Source organism: Lithobates pipiens, unplaced genomic scaffold (assembly GCF_037356315.1).
Source record: "Lithobates pipiens isolate NorthernLeopardFrog02 unplaced genomic scaffold, aLitPip1_a1.2 Scaffold_10, whole genome shotgun sequence".
Classification (NCBI taxonomy): domain Eukaryota; kingdom Metazoa; phylum Chordata; class Amphibia; order Anura; family Ranidae; genus Lithobates; species Lithobates pipiens.
Window position 1 is genome coordinate 161,558,065 of NW_027507686.1, and position 21,591 is coordinate 161,579,655.

General features: G+C 48.0%; 1 protein-coding gene across 1 annotated transcript in view; it reads right to left on the minus strand.

Moving 5' to 3' along the window:
• CAPN1 (calpain 1) overlaps positions 1-9,256 on the minus strand; it is a 129,061-nt gene extending 119,805 nt beyond the window's left edge. The window contains exons 1-2 of the mRNA XM_077458751.1: positions 9,102-9,256; positions 3,769-4,053 (exon numbers count right to left, since the gene is read on the minus strand). Coding sequence (XP_077314877.1) covers positions 3,769-4,035 — 267 coding nt within the window. The 5' untranslated portion in view covers positions 4,036-4,053; positions 9,102-9,256. The remainder of the gene's footprint in view (positions 1-3,768; positions 4,054-9,101) is intronic.
• Between the last annotated feature and the right edge of the window lie 12,335 nt (positions 9,257-21,591).

Here is a 21,591-nt window from a genome sequence, read left to right on the forward strand (position 1 = left end):
AGACAGTCAGAGACTGCGCACATACTACAGGAGACAGTCAGAGACTGCGCACATACTACAGGAGACAGTCAGAGACTGCGCACATACTACAGGAGACAGTCAGAGACTGCGCACATACTACAGGAGACAGTCAGAGACTGCGCACATACTACAGGAGACAGTCAGAGACTGCGCACATACTACAGGAGACAGTCAGAGACTGCGCACATACTACAGGAGACAGTCAGAGACTGCGCACATACTACAGGAGACAGTCAGAGACTGCGCACATACTACAGGAGACAGTCAGAGACTGCGCACATACTACAGGAGACAGTCAGAGACTGCGCACATACTACAGGAGACAGTCAGAGACTGCGCACATACTACAGGAGACAGTCAGAGACTGCGCACATACTACAGGAGACAGTCAGAGACTGCGCACATACTACAGGAGACAGTCAGAGACTGCGCACATACTACAGGAGACAGTCAGAGACTGCGCACATACTACAGGAGACAGTCAGAGACTGCGCACATACTACAGGAGACAGTCAGAGACTGCGCACATACTACAGGAGACAGTCAGAGACTGCGCACATACTACAGGAGACAGTCAGAGACTGCGCACATACTACAGGAGACAGTCAGAGACTGTGCACATACTACAGAAGACAGTCAGAGACTGCGCACATACTACAGGAGACAGTCAGAGACTGCGCACATACTACAGGAGACAGTCAGAGACTGCGCACATACTACAGGAGACAGTCAGAGACTGCGCACATACTACAGGAGATAACAGAGACCTTTCAGCAATTCACAGCTTTCCAGCTGAACAACAGCTCAGGGTTTAGGATAGCATTCAGGCAGTCTGGGGGGGGGGGGGGCATACCTGGCCAGCCGGGTTCACCATGCACTTTCAGAAGTCTGGGGGTGGGGCTTCCACTCCAAGCTCTGCTCCTACTACAGCCGTTCCCTCCCGAGCATGGAGGCTGCATGGGGCAGGATCAGAGCAGCAGTGGAGCTCCCAGCCCCACCCATTCTCTGATGGCTTGGAATTACAGCGCTGCCTCTCGTGTCCCCAGTGAACTCTGAAGTGCCATCATCGTGGCCCCAATTTGTGGGTAGTGCGTGCTCAAGTGGCAGCTGCCTTGGGCCCCACAGCAAAGACAGGGCCCAGGGCAGCTGCCCCATATGCTCTGCTTTAAAGTCGGCCCCTCTTACATGCTACATATAATGGAGAGATGTGGTACTGTAGTCTTCAGAGATAGTTGAGAACAATGTAATTGATAATAGGGCAGCAGGAGCAGAAAGTACAAGGAGTTTCAGCTCACAAGATTTCTGGCAACATCATCAGGTGCCTCCGTTCCATGCAGTGAACTGGCTTCTCTCTTGTACAAGTAGACAATTTACAATTCGCTTGTACACTGAAGCCGGTTAGCTGCATGGATTGGAGGCCCCTCCCCTCTCCACTGAACACACAGGAAAAGAGACCTGCTAGCCGGAAGGTGATATCACGGCCATGTTTTCATAGCCAGAAGCTGTGGTGGCTGGTGCCAAGCTTAGCCTAGATGACAGAGAACTGGTCTTCTGTAATGGCAGTGGACATCAAATCATGCAGGAGGGACTCTGCTGGGGGGCACCTATCATGTAAGGAGGGACTCGGGGGGGGGGGGGGACACCTGATGTAAGGAGGGACTCTGCTGGGGGGGCACCTGATGTAAGGGGGGACTCTGCTGGGGGGGCACCTGATGTAAGGAGGCACAAACACCAGTTGTTTGGCATATCTTTATCTGCTGATTGTTAAACTTTCTGGAATACACAAACTGCTATTGTGGTGTAGAATCTGGGCCTGCTGTCCCTCCATCCCTCTTTCTTTCCTTCTCTCCCTATTTCTTTCTCTTTTTCTCTCTGTCCCCCTCTATCGCGCGTTCATCTCAGACTCAAACCACACCCCCTTTGAGCCACACCCAACACGTTGTTTAAGCCACGCCCCATTTTCATCACGGCATGCTTCGCCGCATTTTTTTCCCCCGCTACGTAATGCCTATAAACAAATACCCCATCCTCTAATTATAGGAAGGCTCCACCTAGAGACAAAAAAAGTGTCCCTATACATTGTTTGACAGTGTTGGCAACTATCACATGTTGGGGCTGCAGTTTGTAGCCTCATGGCTGATCGATACCCCTATATCCATGTATTAATTCACTTAGCTTCTCCCGATGTGTTAAAGGGACAGGGAACTTCTTGTTCCGAGTCACGCATCTAATCAATGCCTCATCATTTCCTCTGTGTTGCATCACGAATGTGGGAATGTTATTATGATGAAAACATTTTTCTGATATTTACAAAGAAAAAACTAAAAAAGGGATAACTCTCTTTCACAAGCAGATGGGATGTTTAAATTGAGATGCAGTGTCTGTAAGTAGGTCAGCACCAACATCAACACTCACAATTGGATAAAAAATATACTTTTATTGATAATATCTAAAAAACACAAATCTAAAGTGCATATGAAAAGCCACAGATGAATACTTGAAAGTCAAATATTTCAAAATGCAGGGTTAGCCAACATTTTTCACAAAAGATGCTTCATCAGGGCTTGCATTTCAACATTAGTATTCATCGGGTTGTCTAAAGTATGTAACGCTCTGCTGCCCCCTCAAACCCATGATCACCCACAGCCAGGCACCCAATGGACTAGTTCTCGCTGGAAGCCAGATCCAATGGAGGATAGCCAGTGGGGAAGTTGGATAGTGTCACCAAAAAAAAAAGTCCCAGCCAAGGATAATCGAATCAGGCGTACAAAAGTATTGAGAATCCCTCATTGCCGACAACAGGCGGCAATGTGTGGTAGATCGCACAGTGGACAAACAGATGCGTCTGTTTGCCAACAGTCCTGATTACGCAATTAATACTAATGTTGAAATACAAGCCCTGATGAAGCATCTTTTGTGAAAGATGTTGACTAACCTTGCATTTGGAAGTTTTCGACTTTCAAGAATTCATCTGTGGCCTTTCATATGCACTTTCGATGTGTGTTTTTTAGATATTATCAATAAAAGTATATTTTTTATCAAATTGTGAGTGTTGGTGCTGACCTACTTAGGCCCCTTTCACACATGCGGACGATATGTCCGTATTTCATCCATCCGCTTGCGGATGAAATACGGACATACATTCATCCCTATGGGATAGCGGGTGTCTGCGGATGAGCATCCGCAGACACCCGATTTCGTCCGCCTCCGCAACAGTCCGATTCTGCAGACGGAGGAAAATCCTATTTTTCTATCCGTCTGCAGAGCGGATGGGACGAACACGGACAGACGGTCCGTGCTCGTCCGATCCCCATAGAGGAGAGCGGAGAACTGACAGGGCGGTCCCCGCACAGTGTGCAGAGACCGCCCTGTCCGCAGCCGGCTCAGCGGGGACAACGGTGCAATCCCCGCTGAGCGAGCGGATCTTCACGGGGCGGATCATTACTGATCCGCCCCGTGTGAAAGAGGCTACAGACACTGCATCTCAATTTAAACATCCCATCTGTTTGTGAAAGAGTTATCCCTTTCTTTAGTTTTTTCCTTGTAAATAACATAGGGATTGTGAGATTGTGTCTGTGGCTGGAAATTTTCTAATCAATTTATTTTATATGCTTCAGCATGGTGATATCTCTGTGAATGCTCTGCCTGTTTGTAGTCATGTCAGATGTATTTACTGCACCAGCCATAGACTGCATGACCCTAAACCAGAATGAGAGGCAAATAAAACAAATAATGAAGATCTCTTACCGGGGGCCGGACCCATTTAACTCCGTAGGTCTTGGAGGAATTTGGGCCAAGCTCTTTAAAGCCCAATGAAAAAGCACTTGGAGGAAAAGTATCATCTTTAAACAGAGTTCCATTTGCTAAGCACTCTTGCTGAATCCGCTCAAAATCTTGCCCCAGAAACTTCACAGCATTTTCGTGTTTTCCTATACCCAGCTCTTGGTCCCGTTGTTTCTGTAGTTGAGCAGAGATCCCAGTGGCGTATACGGGAACAATCACTTCCTCAGTCATCTTGGCTTCCCCAAAGACCTGAATTCATTTCCGGAAAACATGTGTCAGAACTTAGAAACACAAAATTCAAATAGGCTGTTTAAAGGACACAATCAGGTTTTAGGCCTAGTTCACACCTATGCATTTTTTGTGCATTTTCAGTTTTGCCGAAACACACTATAGTCCATTTAACATGGTTTCCTATGGATGCAGTTCACATCTGTGCATTTTATGGAAAGGCCAGGGGTTTTTTTTCCTGGTTTTTGGTTCCGTAGACTTCAATGGTTTAAAGATGTGTATTGAAAAATGCAAAATGCACCCGCAATATGCAAAGTGCAACCTGCACAGGTGTGAATCAGGCCTTATAAAGTCCCCAGCACCCCACTCTTATTTATTCGAAGTTAGAACCCCTGAACCTAGTGACTGTTAACCTTTTCCAGACAGCGGCAGCCTCCCGCAGTGTTTACATCCTCCATTCAGATATCATATTTGTGCTGTCCATACGTGCAAAATAATCTCCCATAGTTCCAACAAACTTAAATGGGGGCTTTACTCCAACGGTACAAGTATGAACCATTCAAGTCTATGGAAATTTACTACACAGGTATGGACCATGAAGTATGTATACACCTTCTGGGCAATGCCAAGGTGTTTTGAGGAGGTGTCTGTAGAAGGCTGTGGCTGTTGAAAAGAGTCAAGTGGGCACAGGGGTGGGATGGGGGTGGAGGGCTTAGCTTACAGTCGGTTAGGGAGGTAGGGAATGTCAACTGAGGGCTTTTTAACTAGATCTGAACTTGTCAATTAGAGTAGAAAAAAAGAAAGAAGATCAAATCAATTGACATCCTTACTGAACACTTTATCATCATATGATTAGCCCTACACTGAACACAAGAACGACAGCCTGAGCATGGGGGTGCAGAAGATCGTAAGTAAAAGTGCTTTTCCATTCCCTAAATCCAAACAAGCAGTTAACCCTTGCAGTGTGGGTGCAGCACCACTGCAAAGGGAAGAGTTTTTTGTTAGGCTTTAAAGACATCTGGTAGCTTATCCAAGCCATTTCCTCAGGTCTAATGAGCAGTGGCAGCTGGTGCAATATTTTTTGGGGGAGGCGGCAACCCCCCCCCACGCATTTGATCCCCCATTTTGGTGACTTTTCCAGCTTCTCCTCCCCGCCAATCCGGTCTTAAGACCCGCTTCCTGACTGGCCGGTAGGAGAAGCCAGAAGACAATAGCGAATGTTGATTCGCTAATGTCACAAGTGGGTGAGCTCGGGGCGCAATGCTCTGGGCCCTGAGCCCAACCTTTTTGAATCCAATTAGAACCTCAGGCTTTAATCATGTGCTTCTAAAAAAAAAAAAAAAAAATCATAGCAACCCATGCATCCGGCGCCCTGCACAGAGATTAGGGGGGGGGGGTGCCCCTTATGAAGCGGTCGCCTCTGAAGTAATAACAAGTGCCAGGAAGATACCCCAACATTAAAATCCACACCTTAATCCAATTACCATGAATTTTGTAGATGTTGATTGCCACAGGAAACAGAATGGCAGGTGTGAAAGTTGTGGAGCCACCCTGTTCTAGTTACATAATCCCATAGCTGGTGTCAAGACGACTGCATAGGTGTAAATTCCTAGGTTTACGTGGCTAAAGGTGTGAACTGTTGTCAAATCATGGGGCAGAGATTTTAAAATGGGATCACGTGTAGAAAACAGATGGTGATTAATTTACTAAAACTAGAGAGTGCATGGCCAATCAGCTTTTAACTTCAGCTTGCTCAATTAACCAATTGCTTACTGGGCACCTAAACCCCCCTCCTGCCTAGACCAATTTTCTGCTTTTAGCGCCGTCACACTTTAAATGACAATTGCACAGTCATGCTACACTGTACCTGTAGCTTTCTTTTGGTGGTATTTGATCACCTCTGGGGTTATTTTATGTAAAAAAAAAAAAAACATCAAATTTTAATAAAAATACAAAACAGTTTTATATTTTGTTATAAAATTTTGCAAACAGGTACTTTTTCTCATTCATTGATCTATGTGGATGAGGCTGCATTGATGGATACTGATAAGGCGGTACTGATAGGCACTAATGAGGCATCAATGGTGGGCACTAATTAGGTGGCACTGGTGGGCACTGAGAGGTGGCACTGAGAGGTGGCACTGGTGGGCACTGAGAGGTAGCACTGATAGGTGGCAGTGATAGGCAGTTATGGGCACTGGTAGGGGACACTGATGGGCAGCACTGCTAGGTGGCACTGAAGAGGCATTGATTGGCACCACTGGTGGGCACTGATAGTTGGCACTGATTGGTGGCATTAATATACACTGGTGGGCACTGATATGCACTGTGTGAGCACTGGCAGGTGGCACTGACAGAAGGCAATGGCGGGCACAGATGAGGTGGCTGTGCCTCTTCCTCATCCTTGCCGCATCCTTACACAGAAGCCGATGATCAGATTTTTTTCTCTTCACGCTGTCAACGTGAGGAGAAAGAAAAATGATTACCGATCTGTTTACATCATGTGATCAACTGTCATTGGCTGACAGCTGATCACGTGGTAAGGGGCCGGGATCAGCCCCTTACTCCGATCTGTGATCACTCGAGTCTCATTGACTGTCTTGATCTGTGATCACAGCAAGGACATCACGTGGAGCGTGCAAAGAGGAGGGCGTCTATCGATGGCCTCCCAGCAATGTCATCGCTGTATCCGTCATTCGGCTAAAGCACGGTCGGGAACAGGTTAAGCTTTGACAATAAAATCTGGAAGTGGATTATTTTCTATGCTGATTTGCACCCGATTTTGCACTCTTCAGTTCTAGTAAATAACCCCCATGGTGTCAAATTCACTCACCCTTTTCAGGGATGAAGGCTGAGGTATCTTCATGACATTCATTTGAACTGAATAAGTGGCTTGGATGAGCTACAAAGCATCTTAAACATTGCAGAACACATCAGGTTGAATGGGGCTAACTACTGCTAGCTAGACCAGGCTCTAGATAAATGAGAACCTTTACAGACACACATTGAAGTTACACATAATACAACATAACATGAAACTTAAATTCTGCCTATGGCTACGTATGATTATATGTGAGCACAGGGTAATCTCTGAAATAGGGGTCCTCTTTATTTAGAGCAGAAATCTCATTTCACAACCATACTTTTTGGAAAAGAAAAAAGCAAAGCTGGTCACTGTGTTATAAGCCAGGCTCAAAGTATATGTGAATCCAAAACATTTTAGTTTTGGATAGAGTAAGGACTGGTTAAGACTGGTGTGTGCGAAGATCGCAGGTAATACTGGTTTTGTGAACAGTCAAAAATAGCCGAGGGCCACCATTAGCCTGTCATTGCATTGTATGGGCTGAACTGATACATACCTGTCCGTTCAGATTGAGAAACAACTTTTTGGAATTCCAATTACTTTTATAATGGAGAGGGGGGGGGGGCGGGCTGCACCCAGAAGGTTTTTTACGTTAATGCATAGAATGCATTAAAGTGGTTGTAAAGGCAAAAGTTTTTTGTTATCTTAATGCATTAGGATAAAAAGCCTTCTGTGCACAGCAGCCCCCCTCAGCCCCCTTAATACTTACCTGAGCCCCTTCTCTATCCAGTGATGTTGTACGAGAGATTTGGCTGTCCGGGACTCTCCCTCCTGATTGGCTGAGACAGAAGGCGAAGCACCGTTGGATACCACCACTGTCAATAAAAACCAGTGAGCCAATGAGGAGAGAGGGGGCGGGGCCGGGGCACAGCTCAGTGTCTGAATGGACACACGGAGCTGTGACTCGGCTCGGGTGCCCCCATAGCAAGTTGCTTGCTATGGGGGCACTCAACAGGAGGGAGTGGCCAGTAGCACCGAAAAAGTGGATCTGGGCTGTTCTGTGCAAAACCACTGCACAGAGCAGGTAAGTATGACATGTTTTTTGGTTTTCAAAAAAACAAACAAGACTTTAATATCACTTTAGGCCCCATTCACACTGGCTGTCCGATAAGGTCTGCCTGTTAGTTTTTTTTTAGGCAGGCCTGATAGGACCATCTATTCACCCCTATGGAGTGGCAGATGTCAGGAGACATGTCCGCTGCTATCTGATCCGATGCTGTCCGGGAAATCCAGATGGATGGTGGTCCTATTTTCCATCCGTCCGGATGAAAATGGACAGGCGGTGCGTTTTCATCGGATCGCTCCATAGAGGAGAGTGAGACTCGGACAGGGTTTACTTCCTCTCCAAGCTTTGACAATTAGCCCAGGTTACCACTGAATGTGGATTAGAAATCGTGCGAGTTCAGCTAAACTCGCATGATTTCACACCGGCAATGCAGTCCAACTTTGGGGTCGATTTAACAGACTAATCACTCCCGAAGTTGCCAAAAGTAGTACAGGAACTACTTTTCGGAATCAGTGCTGTACTGCCCCGATTCGAACGTTGCTACTGCCAGCAATAGCCACCGATTTGGCATGCGATTTGTCAAATCACACGCCATATCCGTCCATTGTGAACAGGCGCTAAAACCTGAATGCTGATCAGTTATGTCCCGGATTCTGTGTGCACTTGTTTTAGTAAATGCCCTCCAATGTTTATAAACAAAGGTGTTTTTTTCCATGATGTTTACAAATAATTTAAATCAAGGTAAAAAAAAAATAAAAGGCTGTGGTGGGCTTGTCTCTACATATTGGACTCTTTGTGGCAAGTAGTGTTTCCTTTTTGTCTGTCTAGCTTGTGATGTACTTACTGCAATACTTACCTTCTATAAGAAGTGCTCACAGATCTTTATGTAATGCAGAATACTCACTCCTGGGTACCAGTGATAGATATAAGAGAAGTAGAGAAGGAAAAGCAAGGGAAGAGGAGAAAGATACTATATGGAGTACAAAATGGTCATTCCTAGGTCCCGGGTAAGTAATAAGTATTCTCATTCCCTGTGCTGTGATCGTACGATCGCTCCATACACACACATTGATATTGAGAACCTCGGACGCTCCCAGTCATATGAACAGAAGTTTTCCCGGCTCTGCTCCGTCCTATCACTGTCCATCTACTTCCCCCAACCTCCCCCATATCACCGTGGACGGGGTACATAGCGCCTACCTGTGATAGCTGTGCTCTGTCTCTCTCTCTCTCTCTCGGTCTCCTTCCTTCTTCCCCTGTAGTTGTCTGCAGTCTCCTCCCTGCTCTCCCTCTGTGCCGGTCACTCCCTGCCTGGGGTTGTCTCTGTAGCAGACACTCCCTGGCTGGGCGCCCCCTCCCCGGCTGTGTGTGGGAGCGGTTCACCCCCAGCCATCGTCTTCATATCTTTTCTATGTCCTCCATCTCCTCCCCGGCTGTGTGTGGGAGCGGTTCACCCCCAGCCATCGTCTTCATATCTCTTCTATGTCCTCCATCTTCTCCCCAGCCCTCTATGTATGTCCGCATACAGTACATTATGTCTATCACACGGGGGCTGCCATTCCTCACAGAGAGTTGTGTCAGTCATGCTGCGTAAGGTTGTGTAGGGTGACGCCTCGTCCCGCACAGAGACTCCGAGCCAAAATCCGGCCTGAGGAGAGATCACATTGTGTACATGGGGCCCTCTGACAGGAGTGCATGGGGATATGTGGGTCTCCCCTGACAGGAATACATGGGGAATCCGTGGGGCCCCATATATTCCCATATACTCCTGTCAGAGGACCCCATGTACACGATGTGATCTCTCCCTGGGGCCCCCCTGACAGGGGTACATGGGTATATATGGGCCCCCCCTGGCAGGAGCACATGGGGAATCCATGGGGCCCCCCTGACAGGAGTACATGGGGAATCCGTGGGGCCCCATATATTCCCATGTACTCCTGTCAGAGGGCCCCATGTACACAATGTGATCTCTCCTGGGGCCCCCCTGACAGGAGTACATGGGGATATATGGGGTCCCCCTGACAGAAGTACATGGGGATATATGGGGCCCCCCTGACAGGAGTACATGGGGAATCCACCCCCCCCCCCCAACAGGGGGACATGGGGATATATGGGGCTTTCTGACAGGGGTACATGAAGTAATATGAGAGCCCTCTCAGAGGAGTATAAGGAGTTAGGGCTCTCTCATAACAGTACACAGAGTAATAAGAGGGCCCTCCCTCACAGAAGTACATAAACTAAAATGAAGGCCCCTTAGAGAAGTAAATGGGGTATTATTAAGGCCCTCTCAGGAGAGTATATGAGGGCCCCTTCAGTGGAGTACACAGAGTAATAAGAGGGCCCCCTCAGTGGAGCACAGAAGGTAATATGAAGGCCCCCTCAGAGAAGTACTTAAGGTATTATGTAGGCCCTCTCAGAAGAGTATATGAGAGCCCCCTCAGTGGAGTACACAGGGTAATAGACAGGGTAATAGGAGGGCCCCCTCAGTGGAGTATATGGAGTAACATTAGGGCTCTCAGAACAGTACACACAGTACAAACAGTAATACAAGGGCCCCCTAAGAGAAGTACATGGGGCATTATGAAGGGACTTTCAGAGGTGTACATGAAGTAATTCCTTGGCCCTCTCAGAGGCGTACGGAGAGTATGATGAGGGCCTTCTCCCCCTCCCCATTCAGGAGAACAGCTGAAACACACACAGACATTTCTATTACTGCTCATGTCCCTCATGCTGCCAATACATAACAGGAACCAGACATTCTTCTCATATAAACATGCCTTGCCATGGTAATAGCCCTTTTATAAGTGAATGGTTCTAAGACCATCATTAGAAGTCACCAATATATCTAGACCCCATTGTTTTTAGATTTGGAGTGGTGAGGAGATAGGACCCCCTGTCCAGTTTTTATGGTTATTATATGGTATCACCATTAGCCATGCACTTTTTTAACAAAAGGCAAAACTTTCTTTAGACCCCTTTCACACTGAGGCAGTTTTCAGGCGTTTTAGCACTAGAAAACTGCCTCCCATTCACTACAGTTTGTGCTTTCACACTGTGGCGGTGCGCTTACAGGATATTAGAAAAAGTCCTACAAGCAGCATCTTTGGGGTTGGTTGGGAGTACTATTAATAACAATCCCAAAACGCCCCTGAGAATTTAAATGAATGGGCAGCGCTTCAAAAGTGCCACAAAACTAGTCTTTTTTGGGACCTAAAAATCGAGCCCGTTAGCGCCTGAAAAACGACGCAAAAGGGTAGCTAAAACACTGTTAAAGCACAGCAAAAATGTCTGGTGCTGTTTTAGCAGCGGCTAGGTGTGAAAGGCGCTTGATTTCCTCCACATCACAAACAGAGGCTGAATGTGGGAGGAGCTGCAGGGGTAGAGGATAGGATGAAACATCCCTTCCTCTCCCTGATGTCAGCTGTCAATGAAACGTACCCACTGGTTACATGGTATAGATGAAGTGCCCGCTGGTTACATAGTATAGATGAAGTGTACGCTGGTTACATAACATAGATGAAGTGCCCACTGGTTACATATTATAGATGAAGTGCTCACTGGTTACATAGTAGTGAAGTGCCCGCTGGTTGCATAGCATATATGAAGTGCCTGATGGTTACATAGTAGTCAGCGGAAGCAAGCTGCAGTTGTAGGACTCAAGCCATCACTCAGAACTCTGATCCGATTGGTGAGCGGGTTGGGGCCCACTGTTTAATCTATTATACATACTTATGCCGCGTACACACGGTCAAACTGTTTGACGTACTTAGTCCGTTGAAACACATTTCAGCGGACAATCTGCTCATGTGTGGGCTTCAGCAGACTTTTTCAGCGTGCAGTCCGGAGTACTAAGAATTTCGGTTTTTCCAAAAATCTGTCCGTCGTACTTTGGTTTCAGCGGACAATACGGTCGACAGTATGCTAGTCCGACGGACTAAGAATGGCGCATGCCCAGAAAGGATTTACAGGGCTTTGCTGTGTCTTGGACTTCCTATTTCTAGTCCCGTCGTACGTGCTGTACGTCATCGCGCAAGCTTTCGTCGGACTGTTTGTGTATCCGTGTGTGGTCAAGTCCGTTCAGTGGAAAGTACGCCGGATTGTCCGTCGGATTGTATGACGGACTAAGTACGTCAAACAGTTCGACCGTGTGTACGCGGCATTAGACTTACTAATAGGCCTTGCTGGAATCTGTTGTTCCACGGAAGCGTAATTGAGCAACTGACACTTAATAGGCTCGAGGCCCGTTTCACTTTAGTACCCAGGCCCGGATTGGGCATAGGGCAAACCGGGCACTTGCCCGGTGGGCCACAGCCGCCGGGGCCGCCAGGCTGCAAGTCCTTGTGGGGCTCAAAGCTTGAGTTTGCGCCGCTCATCCAACCTCTCCTCAGCCTCCTGGCTGCTAGTTAAACTCAGCCATCGGTGCCGGGGGGGGGGAGGAGCTAGATCAGACGCCTTAGGCGGCCTCTGCACGGCCGCCCGTATAGGTCAGCCGCCAGTGCCAGGAGGAGGAGCCAGAGCCACCTTCTGTCGAGAACGGACTGAATATGCCAGATCACTGGAAAAGAAAACCTGAGTTCAGCCCCCCCCCTCCCTGTAAACTGCATAGGAGGAGGGGTGGGGGCAGCTGCATATAGAAGAATAATTCTCTCCATCTTCCTCCTGCAGTAGCGGAATGCCTGCGAGAGGGAGAGGAGAAGCTTTTAGAGACTGCAGGAGGAAGATGGAGAGAATTATTCTTCTATATGCAGCCGCCCCCACCCCTCCTCCTATCCTGCTTCTCTCTGCTGCTCCCCCCAGGCTCTCCACCGCACCCATGCTCTCTGCCACCCCCATACTCTCCACCTCCCCCACATGCGCTCTGCCACCCCCCATACTCTCCACCTCCCCCAATGCTCTCCTCCTCCCCCCATGCGCTCTGCCACCCCCCATGCTCTCCGCCACCCCCCCATACTCTCCACCTCCCCCCATGCTCTCTGCCACCCCCCATGCTCTCTGCCACCCCCCATACTCTCCACCTCCCCCCATACTCTCGACCTCCCCCCATACTCTCCACCTCCCCCATGCGCTCTGCCACCCCCATACTCTCCACCTTCCCCCATGCGCTCTGCCACCCCCCCATACTCTCCACCTCCCCCCATGCTCTCCACCTCCCCCCATGCTATCCGCCTCTCCCCATACTCTCCACCTCCCCCCCATACTCTCCACCTCCCCCCATGCTCTCTGCCACCCCCCATGCTCTCTGCCATCCCCCCATGCTCTCCACCTCCCCCCATGCGCTCTGCCTCCCCCATGCTGTCTGCCATCCCCCCATACACTCCACCTCCCCCCATGCTCTCTGCCTCCCCCCATACTCTCCACCTCCCCCCATGCTCTCTGCCATCCCCCCATACTCTCCACCTCCACCCCATGCTCTCTGCCATCCCCCCATACTCTCCACCTCCCCCATGCTCTCTGTCATCCCCCATACTTTCCACCTCCCCCATGCTCTCTGCCACCTCCCCATACTCTCCACCCCCCCCCCATGCTCTCTGACACCCCCCATGCTCTCTGCCATCCCCCCATGCTCTCCACCCCCCCAGCTCTCTGCCATCCCCCCATGCTCTCCACCTCCCCCCCATGCTCTCTGCCATCCCCCCATACTCTCTGCCATCCCCCATGCTCTCCATATCCCCCCCATGCTCTCCGCTGCCCTCCCAGTGCTCTCCACCACCCCCGTGCTCTCCGCAACCCCCCCATACTCTCCGCCAGCCCGCCTGTGCTCTCCGCCGCCCTCCCTGTGCTCTCTGCCGCCCTCCCTGTGCTCTCCACCTCCCCACATGCTCTCCACTGCCCCCCTGTGCTCCACACTTCCCCCCAGTGCTCTCTTCTTCCTCCCTGTGTTCTCTGCCTCTCCCCTGTGCTCTCGCCCCACCCCATGTTCTGAAGGTTCTTCCCTGTGCTCTCCAACCCCCCATGCTCTTTCCTGGTCCCACCTCACCCCTCCCCTACACCTCTGGTGGGTTCCCCCTCCCCCTCTCAGGGGATCTGTCAGGGAGGAGAGTGGGGAAGGGGCCGGTTAACATGTCACGGGCTGCTCAATGCAACATTTTTTGTCCCAGTCCGGGCCTGTTAGTACCTAAGTGTGATTACAAGTTTCTGGAGTTATACCTGGAGTGTTCTCAGTTAACTTTCTCTACTTACCCCTTTGGATTACAATTATTTGAGGAACTATTTAAACTAGCGAAGAAAGAAGATAAAGGAAGAAATACATTAAGTGAGGCCTCGCATAGACTTTAAATAAGGGGAGCTCCCAGGTCTAGATAGTAGCATACTTGCATGTTATTTATTGTATTTGCCTGTTGACTTACGTTGTGCTGACGTTCTATGTTGGAACGACAGTGCAAACTCTGTAACCACCTATTTGCTATATTTTCAGTAAAAGTATTCCTGTTTAAGAGTACAAGTGTGTAGTTTATTGTCTTTCTCCACCAGGTGGAGCCAGAGGATCTTGAGGGATAGACATAGGTACATCATATTGTTTACACTGTACTGTATTATTATTGCACCACAACTGTGCCAAGGGGACAGAGTCATTCAGAAGGAGGGTTTGTCAGTAGAGTGCAGACCCAATTCAAATCAGCAGCTCCTTTGGGGGTCAGTGCTACACGTGGAGGCATCGTCCGGGATCCTGTTACTCTGCAAGCCCCCTTGGTGCCAGTATGGACCCCACCACAGTGGTCCAGTGGTGCGAAGCGGAAGCTGCACGCTCAGAAGCGAGCGTGGCAATTGAGCTACCTGACGAGGCCTGGGATGAAGAGGAGGTCAGTAGAGTTGTAAAGTTACTGTCCCCAGACAGAAAAGCATGGGTGATTGCCATCAAGCAAGATACTGAGACTTCTTGCACCCATGCATTGTTAGAGTGGAAGAAGTGAGTACCTGAAAGCTTCAGAGGCAAAAGTGTACAACTAGGAAATAAATCCAAGATTTACACAGTACACCCAAGAGTCCTACAAGAGGGACCCTTCAGTGTTGATCAGGTACAGCCAACCACAGAAACCGCCACCTCCTCATCACCTCTGACCATGATAGGGCCAGAGCTCCTTACAGATCTGGGGGACTTCGTATCAAAGTGCCAGAAAAGCAACACAGTATGTGTGGAGACTGGGTACAGTAAGTTGAGGATCTTCTCAGGAAAGCAGCCTGTGTCGGCTGGGGAGGAAGAATTTGATGTCTGGATAGAGCAGCCATGCAGGCCCTGGAAGAATGGGAACTGATAGAGGCCCAAAAGAAACAGCGTATAAGTGAGAGCCTACGAGGAGCTGCCGCAGAAGCTGTCAGGAACTTGAGGTTCAGCAGCACCACCTGCACAGCCTATGATTACCTAGTCATGCTGCAAAAAGAGTTTGGGCTGTTAGAAAAGGCGGGTGATTTAATCTACCAGTTTGAACACACCCTTCAGAATCAAGGAGAGCGTCTTTCCGAATACATGAGGCGTCTGAATAAAATGTTATATCAGATCGTGCTAAAGAAAGTAATGACGCCCTCTGCCATAGACCAAGCCAGGATACAGCAGATCTTAAAAGGGGCTCTGCGCTCTGACCCAGTCTGGCTTCATTTGAAAACCTCTGTGGGTGTCATGTCATTAAGATACCCTGACCTTATCCGAGTGGTGAGAGATGAAGAGGCGCTGCTAGATGACCAGCAGGCAACTGCTCAAACAGCCCCCACCTCCTTAGTTGGAGTCAGACCCACAAGGACAGTGGAGCAGGACTCAGAAATAGCCACTTTAAAGTCCCAAATGGTACAAGTGATAGAAATGCTGACTTCACTGCTGGCAAAGGTCTCTCAAACAGTTGAAGAGGGACAAACGGCGACAGAAGTAATGCAGGTCACACCCACTCCGTCAACTCGGAGGTTGATGGGTGACCAAGTTTGTTTCAATTGTGGAGGAATTGGACATCTTCGGCGTGTGTGCCCAAGTCCAGCGAAGTCTGAGATAAAACTCCAAAAGCCGGCTGAAAACTACAGAGGGCCCCGGTGAAGGAGTCAACTGGGTGCCCTGTAGTGTCAGCTAACTCCAAAAAACATAACGACATGAAGAAAGCCCCAAAGGAGGGATCGAAACCCATAGAGAAACATTTGATACTCTAGCAGTGGTTTGCCCTCGCCCTACAGGTGCTGGCACGAACTCTATCATTATTGGAACCAATACTGACCTAGTTCTGAGGTTACTTATGCCACTTGTACAGGAGAAGAGCACCTTTTCCCTGAAAATGCACCCCATGCTAATGCAGGTGTACCAGAATCTTGTACAGGAGCAGAAGGCCCCATCAGAAGGAGTGGAAAAGATCTGGCGTCTGGACAGAATTGAAAAGCTGGTACAACCGGGTGAGGTGGTCTGCCTAAAGGCCTTTGTCAAGCTGAGTTGGAAACAGCCTGGTCCCTTCGTTGTCCTTGAGACGGACAGGAAAGAGGAAGATAAAGGCCTGTAGGTTATTCCCGAGGTGTTGTCAATGAAGGCACTGAAGAGAAGTAAGGGAAGAATCTCAGTCAGTGTTCACAACACGACAGCCTTGCCTATGGGGATGCCTGCCAGAGTGCTGTTGGGACAGGTCAGTGATGCAACTCCAGTCTCACCGGGTGATATCATGGGAAAACAAGACGAGGAGATTCCCCTGAAGGAATTTTACCCAAAGAACACACCTCTTACACCTGCTTGGATGGAGAGAGCAAAGGCTCAGCTCCTGAGATGGAAGGCCGCTTTCTCTAAAAATTAGTTTGACATAGGACTGGCGAAGAGTGCAACCCGCAGAATTCGGCTTGAGGAAGACGAGCCCTTTCGGGAGAGAGTCAGATGAATCATACTGGGGGACCTTGAAGATTTGAGGGAACAGCTGGCTGAACTCAAAAGAACGGGCATTATCAGAGAGTCCCAGAGCCCTTATGCCTCTCCAAATGTGGGGGTAAGGAAGAAGAACGGGTCCTTACGGCTGTGCATTGACTATAGGACCGTGAACCGGAGGACCATTCCTGACCAGTACACCACACCTCGGATAGAGGATGCCTTACAGAGCCTGTTGGGGGTGGAGTGGTTCAGTGTGCTGGACCTGAAAAGCGGGTACTATCATACATGATTCCCATGTGTCCCGAAGATAGGGAAAAGAGTGCCTTCATCACCCCAGTGGGGTTCTTCGAGTTTAACCAGCTGCCTCAAGGGTTGTCTGGGGCCCCAGCAACTTTCCAAAGGCTTATGGAGAAGACAGTGGGTGACATCAATTTGATAGAAGTGCTAGTTTACCTGGATGACATAATAGTCTAGCTTTCCATGGAGAAGTGTCAATTCTACCAACCCTCAGTGACTCACTTGGGACATGTCGTATCCAAAGAGGGCATAGCAACTGACTTGAAGAAGCTAGATGCTGTCACTTCTTGGCCCAGGCCCTTCAACATTATTGAACTCAGGTCATTCCTGTGATTCTGCTCATACTACAGAAGGTTCGTGGAAGGGTTTGCAAAAATAGCCCGTCTCCTCACTGAGCTCTTGAAGAACCAGGAAGAGTCTAGTGAAGACTCACAACGGCCTGGGAAGCCGAAAGAGGAACCCAGGAACAAGAAAGAGTCCATCCAGAGTCAATGGACCTCAGAGTGTGAAGAGGCCTTCAGACAGCTGAAGTGGAGCCTCACCACTGCTCCAGCATTGGCGTATGCAGACCCAACCAAGCCCTACGAGTTCCATGTGGATGTCAGTCGAGACGGACTGGGGGGAATACTCTACCAAGAACACGAAGGGTCTTTTCGACCTGTCACCTATGTGAGTCGAAGCCTGATTCCTGCAGAAAAGAACTATCTGACTCGTAAGCTGGAGTTTCTGGCCCTGAAGTGGGCAGTGGTAGACAAGCTTAAAGACTACCTGTACGGGGCTGAGTTTGAGTGAAGACGGACAACAACCCCCTCACCTACTTGCTCACTACTTCCAAGCTGGATGCCACTGGCCACAGGTGGATCGCAGCCCTTTCGGCTTTTACCTTTAGCCTGAAATACAGACCAGGAGTAGGCAACCGTGATGCGGATGCTCTATCCAGAAGACCTCACGACCCCCTGAGTTCCCCAGAAGACTGGACTCAACTCACTCCCGAAGGAGTCAGAGCCTTATGTGAGGGGAGAAGTCACTATGGGAAAGGTGGGGCCAGAGCCGAGGATGTAGGAGTGTCTGCAGCAGGAGTCCCTAGCGGCAGCGCGCTCCTGACCCGGTCCTGAGCTCCATGGCCACGGGACCAGCGGACCCGATCGCCGCTGGTGTTTCCCGCGATCGGGTCACAGAGCTGAAGAACGAGGAGACAAACCTCTCCCTGTGCTTTCTACTGTGGCTGTCACCGACCATCTCTTCCCTTTTATAGGGAAAGACAATCAGTGACGTCACATGCCAGGCCACCCCCCCCCCTACAATAGAAAAACGCATAACGTCATACATAACACCTACACTGCCCCCTAGTGGTTAACTCCTTCACCGCCAGTGTAATTTACACAGGAATCAGTGCATTTAAATAGCACTGATTGCTGTATAAATGACAATGGTCCCAAAAATGTGTCAAAAATGTCCGATGTGTCCGCCATAATGTTGCAGTCACAATAAAAATCGCTGATCGCCGCCATTACTAGTAAAAATTTTTTTATAAAAATGCTATAAAACTATCCCCTATTTTGTAAACGCTATAACTTTTGCGCAAACCAATCAATAATCGCTAATTGCGATTTTTTTTTACCAAAAATATGTAGAAGAATACGTATCGGCCTAAACTGAGGAAAAAAAATGTTTTTTTATATATTTTTGGGGAAATTTATTATAGCAAAAAAGTAAAAAAATATAGAATTCTTTTCAAAATTGTCGCTATATTTTTGTTTATAGCGAAAAAATAAAAACCGTAGATGTGAACAAATACCACCAAAATTAATCTCTATTTGTGGGGAAAAAAAGGACGGCAATTTTGTTTGGGAGCTACGTCGCACGACTGCGCAATTGTCAGTTAAAGCGACGCAGTGCCGAATCGCAAAAAGGGGCTTGGTCCTTTGGCTGCAAATTGTTCCGGGGCTTAAGTGGTTAAACTAGCGAAGAAAGAAGATAAAGGAAGAAATACATTAAGTGAGGCCTCACATAGACTTTAAATAAGGGGAGCTCCCAGGTCTAGATAGTAACATACTTGCATGTTATTTATTGTATTTGCCTTTTGACTTATGTTGTGCTGACGTTCTATGTTGGAATGACAGTGCAAACTCTGTAACCACCTATTTGCTATATTTTCAGTAAAAGTATTCCTGTTTAAGGGTCAGTGCTACATAAGTTTTAAAGAAGACATACATTAGAGAAAGGACTCGGCACAACACTGAGCCAGTCATACGGCCAACATTTACAGGTACAACAAAGATTCAAACTAGCTAACAGTATCAGTAACTAAAACATTCAGGTAACAACCTTCCTCCCACCAACAACCCAATACTCAGTTCTCTCACTCTTCACTTCTACACATGTATCTCCAGATAAAGTGCACCTGCCACTCATTGTAATACCTCAAGGATTTTTGGTGTAGTGCCCATTTATCTCCAGTAGGTGATTCAATTTCAATAAGGGCCGAAAACTCCTTGAGACATATTCAACCCCAGTATTCTCTTAACCACAATTATCTCCTAACTCTTACCCAGATGTTGGCGTGACGCATTTGTCATAGCTGTCAATCATCCCTATACGTTTCTAACCCACTGTTAGATCAGAGTTATACCATGCCTGCCACACCTTCTCGAATTTCTTCCCACATCCTCTAAACAATTATGTCGCTTTATAATATGGCATCATTGAGGTAACTAGCCCTTTCCAGAATTGCACGTTAGGGGCCTCTGGCTTCCTCTAGTATAGCGAAATGGCCTTCCTCCCATAAAACAAAAGGATATTAAGTAGGCTTCTATGAGCCCGAGATGGGACTACCTCCTCCACCAAGCCCAGGAGACACACTCTGATCGTCAAAGGGATGGGGACCATTAGAACCTCTGATATGCAGGAGGTAACCGCAGTCCAAAATTGCTGGATCTGAGGACAACTTCAGAACATCTGAACATCTCCAGCAAATTACCGGAACAGACTGATATATATTTGCCAGCTGAGCAGGTGTGTAATTAATTTTATGTAAAAATTTTAAGTGGATTAATCTATCCCTTGCTGCAACAAGGTGTTGAAAAGGATGATCCCACATGTCATCCCAGTCTTCCCCCCAAAGATTTCGGCCTCCCACCGTTCCCTACATTTGAGCACTGCCTTTGGCTTTTCTTTAAACATTTCTTTGTAAGTGACAGATAAGGTTTCTGGAAGTTCCTTAGTCATAAGCAGGTTTTCTAAGTCAGAAGGAAAGGATTCAATGCTCTTGTCCCTAAACTGGACCTGGAATGTGTGTCCCAATTAAATATATCTAAAATATTGAGAGTTGGGAAGGTAATGTCTGTGTTTGAGCTGGTCAAAAGTTATAATTCCCCATCTCTTGTGATGTCTTTGAGCAATTTGATTCCCCTAGTCACCCATCCCATGAGATAAAGTAATAAAAGTATGGTAATTTGGGATTCATCCACAAGGGGTTGAGGGTGAAAAGCCCTGATAACTGTGGCATGCCAGCCTAACCGCCTCCTCCCAAGCTTTGATGGTGGCTTTCATAGACATTGTAAGGGGAAGATCCAGCTTAGTACCTCTATGAATGGCCAGTATTCGGGATTTGTATGATGCCAAGTGAGCCGCCTTTAGAACCGTGGCCGAGTCTCCATTGTCTGAAATCAGCCAGTGGTGAGCAAATACCAATTGGCTAGCTATCTAGTACTTTCTCTTTCGTTCATTGACGGACACCGCATCTTCATCTTGACCTTAGGGTTATATCGCCCCTTTAGGAGAGGACTAGGCAGAAAGTGTTAAAAACAGCAACACTTGCACAGTGCCGCTCAGGGGGCAGTCCTACTGGCTATAACCCCTTACACTGCATCTAGCAGCTCAGCTCAGTTTTTTTCTGCCTAGTGTAGAAGGACCTGGCTCCCAGTGGGACCATTGGTCCTGGGAATCTTTTTTTATTTTTTCTGCATTTTTGATTCCTTTGATCTACAATCAATAGCCGGGCTGGGTGACAGGCTGGATAATATAGATCCTGGTAGTCTTCCCAGCCAATGCATTATTACTAAGATTCAATAATATATCCACTCACATATAGTTGATAGAAGTAGCACTTTCAGGGAAAAAAGAATGGTCAGATACCACCGTTTGCTCATGCAGCATGAAAGCTGCCAGCTACTATAATGTGCTGTCACAGGCTCCTGCTTTGATGCTGCATGAGCAAGCGGTGGTATCTGACCATTCTTTTTTCCCTGAAAGCCCTACTTCTATCAACTATATGTGAGTGGATACATTATTGAATCTTAGTGATAATGCATTGGAGCATTGTGCAAGGATTTATTTCTTCTTGTTTTCCTACAAATAAATAAATATTCATCCATGAGCGGAGCAGCAGGGTAACCCTCTTTTTAAGCATTCCACCTGAATATCTGATAGAGGTGAAGCCTGTTTACTTGGGATACCTTCTAAATCATGCAGAAAATCGAAAGCGCTCAGGAGACTATTTCCTCATTTGTTGACTATACTGAAACAAGTACTTTTATTCCATATGGTTGGTTTACTTAAGATGACATA